The sequence below is a fragment of the Rhopalosiphum maidis genome, chromosome 1, assembly GCF_003676215.2.
Source record: "Rhopalosiphum maidis isolate BTI-1 chromosome 1, ASM367621v3, whole genome shotgun sequence".
Taxonomy (NCBI): Eukaryota; Metazoa; Arthropoda; class Insecta; order Hemiptera; family Aphididae; genus Rhopalosiphum; species Rhopalosiphum maidis.
This window is the reverse complement of record NC_040877.1, coordinates 10,217,840-10,235,263: the sequence shown is the minus strand read 5'-3', so window position 1 is coordinate 10,235,263 and position 17,424 is coordinate 10,217,840. Positions and strand designations below refer to the sequence as shown.

Below are 17,424 nucleotides of genomic sequence, written 5' to 3'. Positions count from 1 at the left end.
TTTAATATAAATACGAATTAGTTTTAATTTATAAATATGCCAACAACTCCAGTAATATCATGCAATTTAGAACCTTATTCGAAATCTCTATACAGACCTTCAACAAATGCTTATTTTTTATCAAGACATTTTCAAGAAAACTCTTGATTTACTTTACCGATAAAATATTTTGAATGTTGAGCCACAATATCATTGTAGTGTCAGCATATTATATACATTTAAGTTACATGTAAAAACCACACACTTTATCGGCTCAATGTGTAACAAAATTCTACCCATTATTTTTAATCTATAATCTACACTCTACAGACCAGATGTATTCCAAACATCAAAAACTTTTACTAAGTTCACTAAAAAGTTTGGTACAAACACTAAATTTTGTTTTAAATTGTGATATTTTTATTTCTTACCACTCAAAATAAAAAAATTGACTTGTATTTACAAATAAGATAAAAAAGTTATTGTAACATGTTAAAACATAAAGAATTTTATTGTAACTATTGTGATGAATACGTAGTACAATTTTTGGATTCAACAACATTTTACATCATTAAATTAATTTAATTTTCTTCAAAACAAATAACTATTTACTTTTTAGGACACATAATTTATGTATTTAATTAATTAATCAAATATGTGATATGACTTGTGAAACAGAGACTATATTGTAGTATTTACTATTTAAAATATAAGTAAAATGTAGTAGATATAGTAGATGACTTTTTTCACATTTACAATTTTTCATCACTATAATATAACTTTAAATTAATAATAATTTTCTTTCACAATTCAAAAATTATTACTTACAATAAAAGATTGCCTTATAAATAAATTATGTACCAACTATTATGTATAACTCAAAACTCCCATTATATAAAATATAATGAATAAAAAATACTTCAAAGTATACATACATAAAATATAATTTAAATTTTTATTAGTGTCGAAAACTCAAAAGTTTTCTCTTTTATCTGTGTGCAATAATTATAATTTAGTGTTAATATTTAAATATATTTGTTTAAATATAAATTCTATTTTTTTTTATTATTATACTAAAACAAACATAAAATGAAAGCTGTTAACTTAATATTCAAATCAGAAGTTTTGCAAAAATAATTAATTAGGTACGTAATTTCAATTCGTGTTATTGTTTGTTCTTAAACTTTCTTCAAATTCTAATAACTTTTTAGCACCACTTTTTTCTAACAATTAATTGGTTAGGAAAGTAGTGGTGTTTTAATGATATTGTAAATTTCTTGACAACCATCTTTGTGCCAAAAATAAAAAAAATAATCATTGACACAAAGCACGTGTATAATATATTTAAAATGTACAAATTTTTAGTTGAAAAAAATAAAACTAATAGTATTTTCCTTAGTATAGCCATTTCAATAAAATTAAAAAATATATGTAAATACTTAGGTATACCTAATGTTTGTTTTAATAGATGCAATGTATATAGATAGGTATTGGTATTTTATATTATAATAACACATAAAAGATATAATTAACATTAATTTATAAAGTACTTTATTTTATAATATAACAATATACTATAATTGTTGATAAATAAAATTGGCTATAAAAAAATAAAATAAAACAACTCAACTTACACGATATGTTATACATTTATATATTTATACATTTGTAACGTTTGTGATTTATTCGAATTCGCAGGAGGTACGGAAGACGTGGAGAAATCTACGGGAAAGAGATACAGAAAAGGATTTGTTGGTTGCATTTCGGACTTTATCCTAAACACGGACTACCAAGTGAAACTGTCTTGGTCCACAGGCAGAGAACGTGTTTGCATATCATAGAGCGTGAGCGTCGTACGCAATTATTTCCTTCCTCCAGCACTCGTGCGCGCGTGTACACACTGAGCTTACGTATAAACGTGTAAAAATGACAACAAAACATAAACAAAAAAACTTTAATACCTATCGCAGTTTTCAACTGAAGTAAAAAATATTAACTATAATGTGTTTTCCTAACGTTTGATATCTAGTCTTGTATTGTAGTTAAAGGAAATTCTGTTTTAGATTATCATCATTATTATTATTAATATTATTATTGTTATTTGTAATACGAGTTAAATTGAAGAACCACTATTTGACTAGCTTCAAAAGTTCGAATGTTCGGTCTTAAAACATAATACTTATCATAATCGTTTTAATAACACGGGTAATTATTATGTAGGCATCTTTATTACCCATGTATCGATGTTTATCGAAAAGACCTATATATTCCGTGTAGGCTAAACTCACCTACCTACCGCCCGCACGCGAATTGTTTCGCATCGTTTGACTCGAGTAACTGCATAATAATTATAATTGTTATTATCATATTATGTTTTGAAACAAACACGAACAATATTATTCGTAATCATCATTCGAACGCTCCTTCGCATTTTCTGTACACTGATACCTACACTTTAAAGCTTACTATTGTAAATAATACTGTATATCGAGAACAATATCAGCCAATATAGAATTTCTGGGCAAAAACAACGAAATTCCGTAGAACATTTCTGGAAAAAGAATTTTTTCTATACGAAAAATGATTCAATGTTTAATATAATATGTTTTTAAGTCGTACAGCTAGTGATAATATTTATTATTTAATAATTAATATTATTATTATTATTTTTTTTTTTTTTTTTTAAACAATTTTGGACGATGAAATTTTTAAAATATTTTTCTACACCGGTGTAACGCCACTAATATATCTATCGACGACTTTTTAGTAGGTATCCATTTTCCTATCTTCATACATCATACACAACATCACTGTTGCGTGCGTTGCATATATTTTAGATATTTCAAAAACATAAATTACAAGGTTTTTACGTACATATCTTAAAGTTAGAAAATAAAAATTGTAGACAATAACCCTTAAAATCATATTGGTGTTTTTTTTTTATATAGAATCGTGCAATTATAATATAAAAATATTTATGATTATTAGTAAAATATTGTATTCAATTTGCTAAGACATCGAACAAAATAATTTTTAAAATAAAAAAACACTGTTTTAATTTTTTAACTGTGTATTAAATAAAATTGGCACTTGTTAACAATAATTATATATATTACTATACTTTGTACAAAACTAAAAAAAAAACAACATGTTATATGTTAAAAAACAAGTAACTCGTACAATATATGAACACAAACGTACTTGTCAATTAAAATGTCCAAAAAATATTAAATAATTTATGAATTAGAAATATATGTAGGGAAAAATTCTACGTGTTAATTTGAAAATATCACATAGTCTATTATTTAGCAAAAGATTAATATTGATAAGAACTTCTTGTGTATCTGATTATCACCGTGTACATTATTTATTTATTAGCGACTGAATAATTGAAATAAACTTTCCACAAAATGTTAAATATTATATATTATAGTAATGTATACCTACGTTTTATTTCACACACTTTAGATCAGTGTAGATTGGACATAACAATATCCGTAATATATACGTACATAAGGGTAACCTTTATGAGCTTTACTCAACTTCCCAACATTTGGGTACCTACCTAATTAACACTAATTCAAATGTATATAATATACAGAGTAGCTTAAATTAAAGAGAGTAAGATGAGTACTTTGAGAAAAGACAAATTGTTAATAATGTGACATTTAGACTAGTTAGACTTAGACATTAACGGGTTTACGTATAACACTACTAACCTATTAAACAGTCTATACCAGTAGTGTCCAACATAAATAGGTTCGCGGGCCACATGGTTAGGTATATATTTTATACATATGATTATACCAAAAGCGAAAATGTTTATAGATACATTTTATATGATTTGATAAATTTTTATAAATATTTACCTAGAAAATTAATTCTTTATAATAATATAAGTATATTATTTTATAAATGAGACGAGAGTCCAATGACGGATTTAGGGGAGAGCAATCGGGGCGATAGCCCCGGGGTCTCCACAATAGTGACTTCAGAAAAAAAATCTTTAAAATTACAAATGCACTGTCATCCCGCCGTCTCGTCGAAAGTGGCCAATAGAATAAAAATAAATTTAACTCTGATTGCCGATGGGTATAATTCCGTGAAGTTTTGTCACTTTCAAAAATGAAGATTATAAAAAATAGGCTTCGAACCACGATGGCACAAAACCGTCTATCAAAACTTTCACTCCTGAGCATTGAAAGCGATTTACTTCGTTATTAACTATAACTCATATTGTGCGAAGAAAGGACAATAACTTTTTTTTAAGTGGCAAACAGCGTAATTATTTTTACAGATATATCTATAGATATTTTATTTTTATTTTAACAGTAGGTATTTAGGTAGTAATTACCTATTTAAAAATAATGAGAAAATCATTTATTCGCCAAAGATATTTTGGTCCGACTATCCGAGTTCTACAATATAAAAGGTTAGCAATATATAAGTATACTTTACTCGCTGACACTCGTCAATACCTGACTAAAAAGTAGAAACGTTATATGTTAAAAATTAAAATACTATTGTACAAAATGTTCTTTATAATTAATAATTAGTAGGTAGGTACCTAAGTAGTAAGTATACACTTCATTATATTATATATTTATATGTGCCTGCTACCATAGTACTAATACTAAATTACCTACTATTAAGTAGTGAGGAATAGGAATGTTTAAGAAACGTCCAAGAGGAATTTCAAGAATATTCGTGTGTCACTGTATGAGGTAAGAACTTTTATTTTATCACTGTACCCCACTCATCAAACATATAACCAAGTTCGATAACCTTTTTTTAGAGTAAGTTCTATGTTTTTACTATACCTAAATAGGTATACTTATTACTTATCTATTCACTAACATTATACTAGTACTTCTGTACTTGAATAATATTTTTCGTAATAGCATTAAATGTTACAGTACCTAACATTAGTAACAAAGCGTTCAATCTAATAAATATTATAATACGTATGTGTAAAAAATAAACCTTATTATAATTATAATGGTATTTTATTTTGAATTAAATGAGAGTGATAATATTTTATCGATTAATATTATATATGATGAATAGTTGTGGTATTATTGATATTTTTTCTCAGTAGGTAGTGAGTAATAACTAGTTGAACAATAAACATTTAAGTTTAATTAAGTCTAAATCAGATTATACCTAGATTATTTAAATCTCCATAATCTAGACTTATTTCTTTATTATTGGGTTTTTTCAACATTTTTATAGTCGTTACTTGTTCTATTTATTGATTTTATTTTATTTTTTTAATTTCTTCTAATAATTTAGTGAAATTTCTTTAAAACAAACTTCCATTTGACAACAGTTTTTATTTAACAAAATATTTTTGAGAACTACAAAATTTATTTAATTCCATTTTTCTACGAGTATAATACAAATGTATTTCATTACCCATTGAAACTTGTAATATGAGAATTTCATTGTATAATTGAATTAATATTTTGATATTTTATTGAATAAATATATCAACTATATGTACAATTACTGTTGGACATTGGGTATAAGAATTACTATACTGTTGATTTATGTAACCTCAAAACCCTGTATAACATAAACGCAATTTTAGTGGGGCTAAGCCCCCCCCCCCCCCAAAAAAATGGTTTATCATTCGGTAATTAATGAGTGATTAGGTAATGTAAATATCAACAAGTTGCTCAGAAATTATATACTTTACAATTAAAATGTATTCTCAATGTAAATTTACTATTATTATTTATGTATATAAAAAGTTTGTATATATTAAATTATTTTTCCGAGAAAATGTTGACAATTTTAAACTGTACATCAACATCATTATTATAAATTCATCATAATAATCTTACTAAATTGTTTCCTATGCATTTTTCTTAAAAATACTATAAAATCAGATTCAGTTATTTTTAATGATTTAATTTATGATTTTAATGTACCTTACCTAATAATATTAATAGATGATTTTTGAAATATTTAAAAAAATATTCAAATATGATAGATAGGTATTTCTACCATGTTTAGGATACTAGGATATTTTTAATATAATTTAGAAAAATACATTTTTTTTTTATAATCCACCATTATCTTCAATGAGATTTTCATAGAAAAAAGTGTCAAAGGGCAACAAAATTAATTTACACTATAAAGAAATTTGTTAAACTTAAATATAACTGAATAAATTTAGTTCAAATTTGATTATGGTTCTTAAAAACATTTCTTCAAATAGAAAATGTATCTAGTTAAATAAGTCTATTATGTGGAAGTTCACTGTAAATAATAATATTTTGTCTCATATTGTTTTGAAATGATCACATAACAAATGAATAATATAGTTACAATGTAACATTCATATTTAGTATTTTAATTAATTATTAACTAATACAAATAAAATAATAATTACATTTATAAGATTAAAAAAAAAATAATACACACAAAATTTAAAAAAAAACATATTTAATAAATATTACTTAATAATAAACAACCAAATTTTATTATAATAGATGAATATTGAATAACACTAGATAGTTCTTTGGAATGTTTTAATAATGTAACAGTCAATTTAACACATTTAAAATTATCAATAAATAATTATTTATATATTAATAATCCTAGACAGTGTAATAGGTACTTTAATTGAAGACAAATGTGGTATAAAAAGTAATTATAATAAAGTATAATATTATATTGGTAGTCTTACAATTTTAATATACAATGTTTATTAGAATGATCTAACAACAATAAAATTAATTAAAAAAATAATTTATAATTAGCATTTTGAGCCATCAATCATAATTAGAATAATACACATAGTTATAAATAATAAAATATAACAAGTAATATAGTATCTCACAAATGCACAAATTTAAATTTCTAAATCTTTTTTTATAGAAGTTCTACATAAAGTTAATAGAATAACAATGAGTGCAGAAAAAATGTATGTTGTAGATGTAGATATTATAATATACAAAAGTTTTGGAGAAAATACTGACCATATAAATAAATGATTACGAAATAATAAAATAACAAGGTTGTATACACATGATTGAGTAACGTTAAGCATACAAAGTTTCTGAAGTCCTGAAAACCTAATTTGAAAAAAATCTAATTAGTTTAAAATTTAAACATATGATTATAATAAAAATATTATGAGTTTTACTTTTGATCGAAAACAAGAAATAAGTAAACCAGCACTGGAAAACCATACGTATGGGTAAAAATATGGATTCCTGCAACAACAGGATCATAAGTGGTTTGGCCAATGTAACCGGGTACTATGTCTAATGTCCCAACACTGTTTGAATTACCCTATAAATTATCAAATGTATATATTATTCATAAGGCATAAGTAATGTTTTAGTGCTTACACTAGCCATACTGTACATATTACAGTACATATACATATAATATAAAATAATATAATATATAACTAATTATTTAAATGAAAAGTAATATGAGTAAGCTTTTAAGATCAACCCAATAACATTTATCATTTAAACAACTTAGTACACTTAATTAACTTAACTAAAATTATTGAACGTAGAATTTGAAAATAAAAATATGTTACATTTTATTGAAATTAAAATTTGAAACTATAGTTATGATAAAAACTGAGAGAAACAAAAGCACAACAGTCTATAACTACTAACAGCACTACTATAGCAATATACAACGATACGTACAAGACTTAAACATGGGAAGAAAAATTTCAATTAATACTGAAGATCTAATAATGCTTTACTAAAAATTTTATGCAAATTCTGTATAATAAAAGATTGAAAATAAGCACGTAGTGCCAAAATGAAAGAGCAACAGTGTATTTTTAATCAAAAGTTCATGAATAATCTTCTCTGAAGCATAAATAGATAAACATAAGTTATTTCTCTTGCAGACACAAGAGTAAAGTGAATTTACATATATAATATTTTAAAAGCTACACAATGTGGAACATTAAATAGTTCTGAAGTATTTTCAAATACTTTCTATTTAATAATTGCATATATTATACCAAAATTGTTAAGAATATAGTTCTAAGACACAAGTGATTTACCTGATAAAAAAAAAACATTAACGACAACCAATAATAAAGTATAGTTGTAGTCAAAGTATTCCAGCTTTTAAATTGAAGAAGTTTACATGTATATACTAAGACTGCCGGTATCAAAATATTATGAGGTCTTAGTAATAGTGACAAACGTAGCATTAACAAGATTATCATTGAACAAACAGCACTATTAAACTTGTTGCTATTTCGATTAGTTTGTTTGATAACAAGAAAAATATGGCATCCAATCAATAAATACCATGCTATGGTCCACGAATGCAAACAAAATAGTAACTTTCTAAAAAAAATAATATATTAATTATATGTATAGTAATTTATTGTTTTAATAATATATTAATATATAAATTATTAATATAATACATTTTAATGATCCTTACAATATATTATACCCATATGGTGCAGACACTTCTTTAGTTTCAACTCTATACATATAAACACTGCATAAAGTCCAAAAATATAAAACTAAAATAATTGCACTTAATCTATGAAATTGCTTATTGTTCTTAGCGACTCGGTAAATATTGATACAAGCATAGAATATACTGCAGAGACCTGAAATTTTTTCAAAGATAATAATTTTAAATAAATTTTCTTGATTTTGATATAATATTATAAAAATAGTCTATACAACTTACCTACAACCATTAGAGTTGTCAAATAAATTTTATTTTGAGACTCATGAAACCAATCTCCTAAACTATAAACACCTGACCATTGATTACCAATAGTATTTAGATTTTTACAAAATCGATGCAAAATCATAGATACTATCCATTTAGCAGTTGTTGTGTAACTATGTGTTACAAAAGTTTTGAATACTTGGATAGCAGAAAAACCGGTCCAAAGGTGATACAACAATTGATGCTCTTCTTCGATATAACTTGATGAAAATAGACTTAATAAATGTATTAATATACCCGGTAAAACATAAAATAAATTATTATCAAAATCACTCATCTGAAAATAGTAATGGTTTTTTTTATTAAGATATTCTAAAATAAAAAAAATTAATAAAAATATTCAGTACCTCTAATCTATGAAATGTAGAAAGTGGCCAATCAAAACTACCAAGGTTTATAATAAACATTGTAATTATAACACAGACCAATAAATTAAATGTAGCAGTAAATTCACAAAGTACACTATCACATTGTAACCATACACAAACAGCCCAACGAATTAGCATTAAGTACACTAAACGGCTGACTTTAATATACTTTATATTTACAGCGTCAAAGTCTATGAGCAACAACCATACCTTAAATTATTAAATATTAATCATTAAAATAAACTTGTCATTTAAGAGTAGTAAGAATAAAAAACTTATGAACTTAGTTAAACAAATATTTATTTTTTACCTGTAGAGATAATATAATTGAGACAATAATGAGAAATATGTCAAATTTAGCTATTGATCCAATTACAAAGTTACTCATACCACTCAACGCAGATTCATATAATGAAATAACACGGTGTGCCTGATTAATCGAAGCGGTTTCTCTCTTTAACCAATCATAATAATAGAGTATAGCATGATCATAATCCTTCATAAATGCTAAATGATAACAAATTATAGATATATAATACCTATATATTTGTACAAAAAATTATTTTTCATAAAATTACTTTTATTCATTCATAATAGTACAAAGTATATAGCAAGAGTTAAGAAACAGCTCATTAGTACGGCTAAAATTTATATGCAATATCAATAATAAAATATGTATTTTATTTTGATATATTATGCAATAAATATAATATATTAAATTATTAAATTTACCAATAATTTTTATACTAAAAAGAATCTTATTTCATTATTTAATTTTGAACAATTTGAATGAAATTACTCTTAAAAAAAGCTTAATCATTACTTTTAGTCTACTTTTTAATTAAATCTAAAGTACTTTCAATATATTTTTTCATCAAAGATAAATGAACTCATTTTCTCATTTAAATATACCATAAATTTGCACTTTTTTGTTTATAGTTGAAATATACAAAAATTAAGTTATTTATGGACACTGTAAAAAATATAATGCATATAAACCTTAACCCTACTCAGTTATGTACTATTAGTATGTTTACGTGATAGGAAACAGTTTTAGATCCACAGATACTTGGTTTATAAAAACTAACAAAATAACATAAAAAATCAGTAAGAAAGCAAGTATCCGTCGATCTCAACCATTTTAATGCCATCGTATAAAGATTATAAACATAGTTATAATAAGGAGTCTAATTAAAAACACCTTTATTCATTAGTCCTTTTTTTGAAATGTAATTTGTATACATTTGCTGTGAGTTATAATGATATGCAAAAAGAATTTCATTAATATTAAGAATTTGCAAAATTTTATTTATAAGTTTTCCTGTGCTGCTTGAAGGTATTGGGAGTCCCATAATGACAGAAATTGATGGAACAAAATCCGTTTGCATTATTTCTTCTCTAGTATTTTTTAAAGGGTAATATTTAAACATTAGAAAATTATATATTTCCAAAAAGTAATTTTTTTAAGATTGAACTTACTTTATAGATCCGCCACATATCTTATTTTTAAAATAAACAAATAAAGGAACCATTACTTCACCAGTTGAGGAACCACCATGGCCACCATTGTCACGCATTCCATGATCACCACAAACAATTAAAACAGATGGCAATTCAGAATTTTCAGAATCCTAGTTATTTGGAAATAGTTAATATAATACCAACTTTATATATTTTTTTGGATATCAGAATAAAATCAAACCCTACGAAAAAAAATCTCCAAAAATAATTTGATAAATAACATAAAATATTTAAAATAAAATTATGAAATAATTAATAATAGTCAATAAATTAAATTTGCTTTTAAAAATACCTCCTAATAATTATTCTATTTATAAATTATTACAATTTAAAAAAAAATAACAACTCAATTTCATTCCGTAAACAGAATTATACATATAGTAATATAAAACAAAATATTAGTTGATGTTTGAAAATTATAATCATAAAAGTAAATTAAAACATATTCAATATTAATTTAGAACATTAAATATAGCTTGATTTTTTTAATTTGATAATTTTTTAATACTTAAATTTTAATTTTTAGTAATTTATCATTAATATAATATTTAAACACGATATATTCATTAAATAATAATTACTTATACCTAATTAAATTAATTAATTTAAATTAAATTAATAATGTTGTAAAGATTTAAAAAAATATTTATTCAATCATTTTCATTAAAAAATGCTGAGGGTATTCTGGAGATTTTTATTCAGCAATTCACTCTTTCAATTAATTATTACAATTAATTTACCATGTAATTTACAATACGCTGAATAATATTATCCATCTCAGATAATTTATTCGGCATCAATGTACTTCGTGGTCCACCCATATGGCCAATATGATCAAGGCCTAAATAATGAAGGATCATAATATCCCAGTCGGCTGTTGGTTTCAATTCATTTTCTAGATGACGAGTGACATTATTATCAACCTAAAGAAAACATATCACTTAGTATGTTTACATTTGTCTAATAAAATTAAGCTACAGAAAATAGAATTACTTCAGTGTAATCAGATATGTAAAAGGATGTAGTTCCATCATGTCTGACAAATGAATTTGGAAATAATTTTAACCATGTTTCATCTCCATAAAATATAACTCGTTTATTAGCTGCACGGGCTTGATAAATAATACTGTCTTGTTGCACAGCTGAACTATCTAGATTTAGCACGAGATCAATAAAATTTGGCACTGTACCCGTAGTTAAAGCCTGATAATAAAACATGTACTGGCTTATTTAAAATTGTTCTATAAATCACTACATGACTATAACTATACTTTTATACGTGGCATTGTAACTGTAGGTGCGTTCACTCTAGTACGAAATAAACAACTTCGGTTTTGCTTTATGAGATCAGTAGAAAATGGCATGTATACATTATATTCACTTTCCGTGAAAAAATCATAACGAATTCCATCAATCACCATCAACACAACTTTATTCACTGACTTGTGATACAAGCGCCGAGTGTCAAAACTAAAAAAAATGTCCATATTATTAAAAATAATATAATTAACTTTAAATATTTTTTCTCATATCTCCTTTTTTTGAAGCACAAAAAGGAATGAAAAATTCCACCAAAAAATTTCAATACTATCTTAATTAAAACACTATAACATAGGTCACAATCACTGATTATTATTAAATATTATTTATTAGTTTTCATTTAAGTTATCTAACTATTGCATTAAATTGACCAATATATATTACTGGATCTTACAAAAATTATTTATTCAAGTACTCTCCCATTTTAAACTCAATTTTGTGGGAGACTACAGATGGTAAGTTTTTAGATTTTCATGTTTATCTCAATAATTTAAATCTAGAAATTCAAGAAAGGACTGACAAACTGGAAATGTGGTATAACTAGGAAAGTGCACATTTTTGGAATGACACTATTATCAGTGGTTAGGTAGAAATAGACAAGATTGTACTCAAAACAAATTTTCAAGAGAGTTAAGAAATATTATAAAAAAATTTTAAAAACTTTTTATCCCTTAATTGCTCAATTCGGAAAAAATTTGGGAAATGGTGGATTCTTAAATCCTCATGGGCACGGCCTTGGTAGTTGGTAACTGTAGTGTAATTACCGCCAAGGCTCGGAGTCATTTTTGTTCGGCCATATAGTCGATGGGATATCATTTGGCGTTGACGTACGGCTGTCGTTGTAGCCAAACGAAAAGAACCCATAGAGGAACAGCAAATTGGCAAAAATTATGCACGACGATAGGTATAGCAGAGTGACAGACTGCTTTGTCAACCGCATAATGTGACCGGAAAACGAACAGGTTAATCGTTGTTTGTAACCATTTTTCTATCGATCTCAGATTCTCACAAGACTTGTAGCAGCGACGGCGGAGAATATGAACACCAATTGTTGCTACAATGTATTTTAGTTACATGTAATCATTTCTGTTCATACAAAATTTACGTTCGCCGAACACTCATACCATAGTTTTCTCTATTCTATGCATCGATCGTTCACACCAAAATATTATAGCTATGCACCACAACTGCAGCACTCAGCAGCCGGCACGTAAAATTCAAAAAAACTTCACATATGTCACAACGACTGCAAATTTCAAAACCGCAGCCGCCAGCCAGACGAGCCACAAAGTGCAAAAAAGCGTAAAATGTAAATGCACTATGCAGTGTAGACGAAGCAAAACAAAAAATGAAAACAAAAATTATTTACATAACCTGAAAACTACACCGGTCACAGATTAACTGCCATGAAGTTAGATACGCCATACGTAACCGTTGATGGATTTAAGAATAAGATTTGAATACTATTTATATTGTTATAGGCCTGAGGGTCTGTAAAAAAATCCTATAAGGTTTTGAGACCAAAATTGAAAATATTTGTCTGTTGACCTCAAATAGTCATAATTTATATTTTATAATTTATAGTCATGACTCATAGATCATACAACCGATTGATGATTACTAGTCGACTGTCATCCCTTAAAAAGTAAAAAGTTGACATATTTTACGCTCTAAAGTCCAGTACTCCAATCTACTGTCAATAGTCAGTGAGTCCTGACCGACCAGAGTACTAGACCAAGAGAATCGCATATCCTAGGCGCTAGCAGTACTACAACTACGTACTACGTTCACGTATACGTCTATTCAGACATTTAGTTAAAGTTCTAATACAAAACATTAATATACCGTACATATCGTACTTAACGCTAGTATTGGGGAAGGCGGGCTGAGTACCTCTACTAATTTTTTGGATACACTAGCGTACCCTTTCTTCCTAGGATGAACCTCCCGTGGTTATGTGAGTTGTATTAAAATTCTAGAGACGCTCTAGTACCTCTACTCTCTATTCCTCTACTACATTTTTTCCAAATAAAGCACTGAATATATATGGTTTTATATTTTATCGTCAAACAAACATCACACGCAAGATGGTTTAGGAACCAATTTTACACGCACGCGCCATTTTGGTACAATTTTTCTTTTTCCTTTTGCGGGATTCGACTGATTCGAGAATTTGTGATTTTTCGATTCGCTGACAATAAAAGTATTCATTTTCTAACTTAAGTTGCGATTAAACTAGTAAACTAGTAACTACCGAATCGCAGGCCACGAAATAATCGTCTTAAACGTTTAATCGCTTAACGCCGCAGACCGCAGTATAGTTAATTAGTACGGTACGGTACTACTGTACTAGTCGCCAGTGGTCATTTGGTACTCGCTAATATGAACTAAAGTAAACGCCAGTCTTCAAATGTTTTAATAACGTCGTATATTTATTATTTTATTGGTGTACTTTTTCTCTCTTTATCATCATTAATCGCGCGTGTGTGTACACGACACACGTTCCGCACTTCTACCGATGCACTGTGCAGCTCTCTCTACACTATAAAAAAAAAAAATAGTATTTATTATTATTATTACTATTACTATTATTACCATCGTCGACGCGGTATTAAACATTAAACATTCGTATGCGAGATGTACGTCGTGGTATCCCATCAACCCCGCCGACATGTTTTCATTTCGTGATAATAATATTCTCTAGCTGTTGTATACTGAATAGTGAATTGTGATTATTCGTGAATAATAGCAACCAGCAGTATAGACGTATAGTCGACTATAGTGCATTAGTGCAGTTACTGCAGTCGTAGTCGTCTATAACACCAACCAACACACGCGACTTTATTGATGATAATAATTTAAAAATACTATTATACAACAAACACACGTCACACACACACGCGCGCATCGCAACCGGTAAGGAAAGAAAATAATAGTACATTATTACATACGGAACTACAGAAGGTTGTGCCACCAGTGTACAGCTACAACAAATCGACGCCGCCGATTCCACATTTTGTACGGTTACAGTACGGTATACATACTCGATCATCACTCCTATTTTAGCGCAATTTTATTATGTCTGTGTTACCGCGGAGAATACTCAAGGAGACGCAACGTCTGATGCAGGAACCTGTGCCCGGCATAAGTGCCAAGCCGGACGAAGGCAATGCTAGGTGAGATATGTTTTCCTCTCGTCTATTAAAAATTGTCCATGTACTTTTATTGTGTATGTAAACGTGCGCGTTTTTCATTGTTACAATGTTACGATAGATCGTCCATCAATGCAAACAAAATGTATCGCGATACCACTTAAATTTTTATTTTTATATTTTCTCTTTAATGTCGCAGGTATTTTCACGTCAAAGTCACGGGACCGGAAGACTCTCCGTTTGAAGGGGGACTATTTAAGTTGGAACTATTTTTGCCCGAAGACTATCCAATGTCAGCGCCAAAGGTCCGTTTCATCACTAAAATTTACCATCCAAATATTGACAGACTTGGAAGAATATGTTTGGACATACTTAAGGACAAATGGTCACCAGCATTGCAGATACGTACCGTTCTTTTGTCTATACAAGCGTTGTTGAGCGCACCAAATCCAGACGATCCATTAGCAAACGACGTAGCTGAACTATGGAAAGTTAATGAAATCGAAGCCATACGTAATGCTAAGGAATGGACACGCATGTATGCCACAGAAAACTAAACAGTACGCTTTAAGTGAGGAGTATAATAATAAAGTTAAAAGTTAATAATTATAATAATATAAAATACTCTGAATGAAAACCATTCTAAATCGAGCAATATACTATACATTTTTTTTCCAACAGTTGTCTTTTAACTAATGGAAATTTATTAAGAATTATAGAAAATGGTAATGATGGAATATAATTGTTAACATATTGTTGTTCCCTCAAATTGTATTATTATGCCTTTGATATGTAATTACAATGATAACTTAAAAGGGTAGGAAGTTTTACTAGCCTATTCTACTGAATGAAATATAGAACTGTTAAGTCATCAGTGAATACTAGTAATATACTTATATATATAATATATATGTAAAACATGTATTTTCATTTTAATGTTGTAATGCTTTTCATCAGTTATATCTTAATTTAAACTTGTTCATAATCTTTTACTATTCAATTTTTTTTTATGATTATTATTATTATTATTATTATTATTATTATATTGCTGAGATTCATCATTCTTGTGTGAATAAAACATTTATTTAAGACTTATTTAGCCTTTGAGTAAACTATTATGCACCCAATGAAATGTTTAAATCACTATCCTAAACACTAGTTTTTTTTTACCGTTAAAAATATATTTTTGTTTGTCCTTCAAATATAATATTTTTTTTCGTTAACCTTACATTTGCTCATTTTTTCTAGAATAAAATAAAATTGATAAATTGGATGTATTAAATCTTTATTAACTACAATGACTAAGCAAATCTAACAGTCTTATCATTATAAGAGGATATCAGTAAAATAATTTTATTGTTAGAATATATAAATAATTGGTTTTAGATTGTAAGACGCAATTTTTATATCATTGGTTTTACTGAACAATACATTGTTATTTATTATGATTTAAGCCTATAAGAATTAATAACATCCACTTCACTTTGTTTGAGTCTAAATTATTCTAATCAAAATTTATATAGTATTTGTAATACCTTGTGGTTTTAAAATTACAATTAATTATTAGTTCACAATACTTATGTTTTAAATATATTTTATGTAAACCTGATATGAGTTAAAATCTTGTCAGTGAACATGTTTACATATTGCTTGTACTATAATTGTTGTATACTTAAAACATACTTGTATACAATTAAAATATGATTATTTAAAAAAATATATATATATTTGTGAAATATAAGAAAAAAACTCATCATGATTCTTAAACCAGAACTTAAAAAATATAATTAACTCATTTATCAAGTTTTAACAAGGACTAAAATAGACTACATAATTACTGAAATAAACCTAAAATAGAAGAATTTAGCTTTTGAATAATAAACTATTCATGTGTTCCACATTTATGATATTTTAGTGTTGAAGGTGGTCTCACCCTGCACAACACTGTACTCTGTCTAGTGAAAGAACATGGTGATTCTGAGTATTCTCTTGTGAAGCCTTGCCATCAAGACCCATATCATGTGAGTTTAGGATGAACTGACTAAAATTATAATCTGATTTTTTGAGTTACGACTCATAATATTTTAATTTACATATTAATTCTAAGTGATGAGATAGGTGGATTCATAGACATGTTCAAAGGAATTAGTTATTTTTTCATAAGAAGGAATGTATTTGAATTAAGTTTATTAATTATTCTAAAGACAGAGAGTTTAAATAATTTAGTCGATAAAGAGTTTTAAAAGAACCTATACAAGACAGCATACAATAATATTGACATTATTTACAAAATATCAAGTCAGTTGCTGTATATCGTTGACATTATTAGTGACTGGAAAAATCAT

At 26.8% G+C, this 17,424-nt stretch overlaps 3 protein-coding genes across 4 annotated transcripts in view; 2 read left to right on the top strand and 1 right to left on the bottom strand.

The window, feature by feature from the left end:
• Positions 1-2,987, top strand: part of LOC113555377 (pikachurin-like) — a 68,605-nt gene extending 65,618 nt beyond the window's left edge. The window contains exon 14 of the mRNA XM_026959745.1: positions 1,678-2,987. Coding sequence (XP_026815546.1) covers positions 1,678-1,820 — 143 coding nt within the window. The 3' untranslated portion in view covers positions 1,821-2,987. The remainder of the gene's footprint in view (positions 1-1,677) is intronic.
• Positions 2,988-6,760: 3,773 nt separating this feature from the next.
• LOC113557913 (GPI ethanolamine phosphate transferase 2) lies at positions 6,761-13,276 on the bottom strand. 2 transcript variants are annotated; one of them, XM_026963454.1, is made up of 14 exons: positions 13,052-13,276; positions 12,692-12,981; positions 11,879-12,077; positions 11,601-11,810; positions 11,348-11,530; positions 10,566-10,717; positions 10,288-10,484; positions 9,397-9,593; positions 9,066-9,296; positions 8,674-8,995; positions 8,416-8,590; positions 8,024-8,315; positions 7,133-7,281; positions 6,839-7,061 (listed from the first exon to the last, which is right to left on the bottom strand). In XM_026963454.1, the coding sequence occupies exons 2-14, from the start codon at positions 12,865-12,867 to the stop codon at positions 6,839-6,841; spliced, it is 2,706 nt and encodes a 901-aa protein (XP_026819255.1). In that variant the 5' UTR covers positions 12,868-12,981; positions 13,052-13,276. The 2 variants fall into 2 exon arrangements, with proteins under 2 accessions (XP_026819261.1, XP_026819255.1); XM_026963460.1 differs by lacking the exon at positions 13,052-13,276 and having other exon boundaries at positions 6,761-7,061; positions 12,692-12,867.
• Positions 13,277-14,528: 1,252 nt separating this feature from the next.
• Positions 14,529-16,174, top strand: LOC113554606 (ubiquitin-conjugating enzyme E2 N). The gene is made up of 2 exons (XM_026958526.1): positions 14,529-15,103; positions 15,279-16,174. Exons 1-2 carry the CDS (start codon positions 15,006-15,008, stop codon positions 15,634-15,636), a joined length of 456 nt encoding a protein of 151 aa, XP_026814327.1. The 5' UTR covers positions 14,529-15,005; the 3' UTR covers positions 15,637-16,174.
• Positions 16,175-17,424: the final 1,250 nt, after the last annotated feature.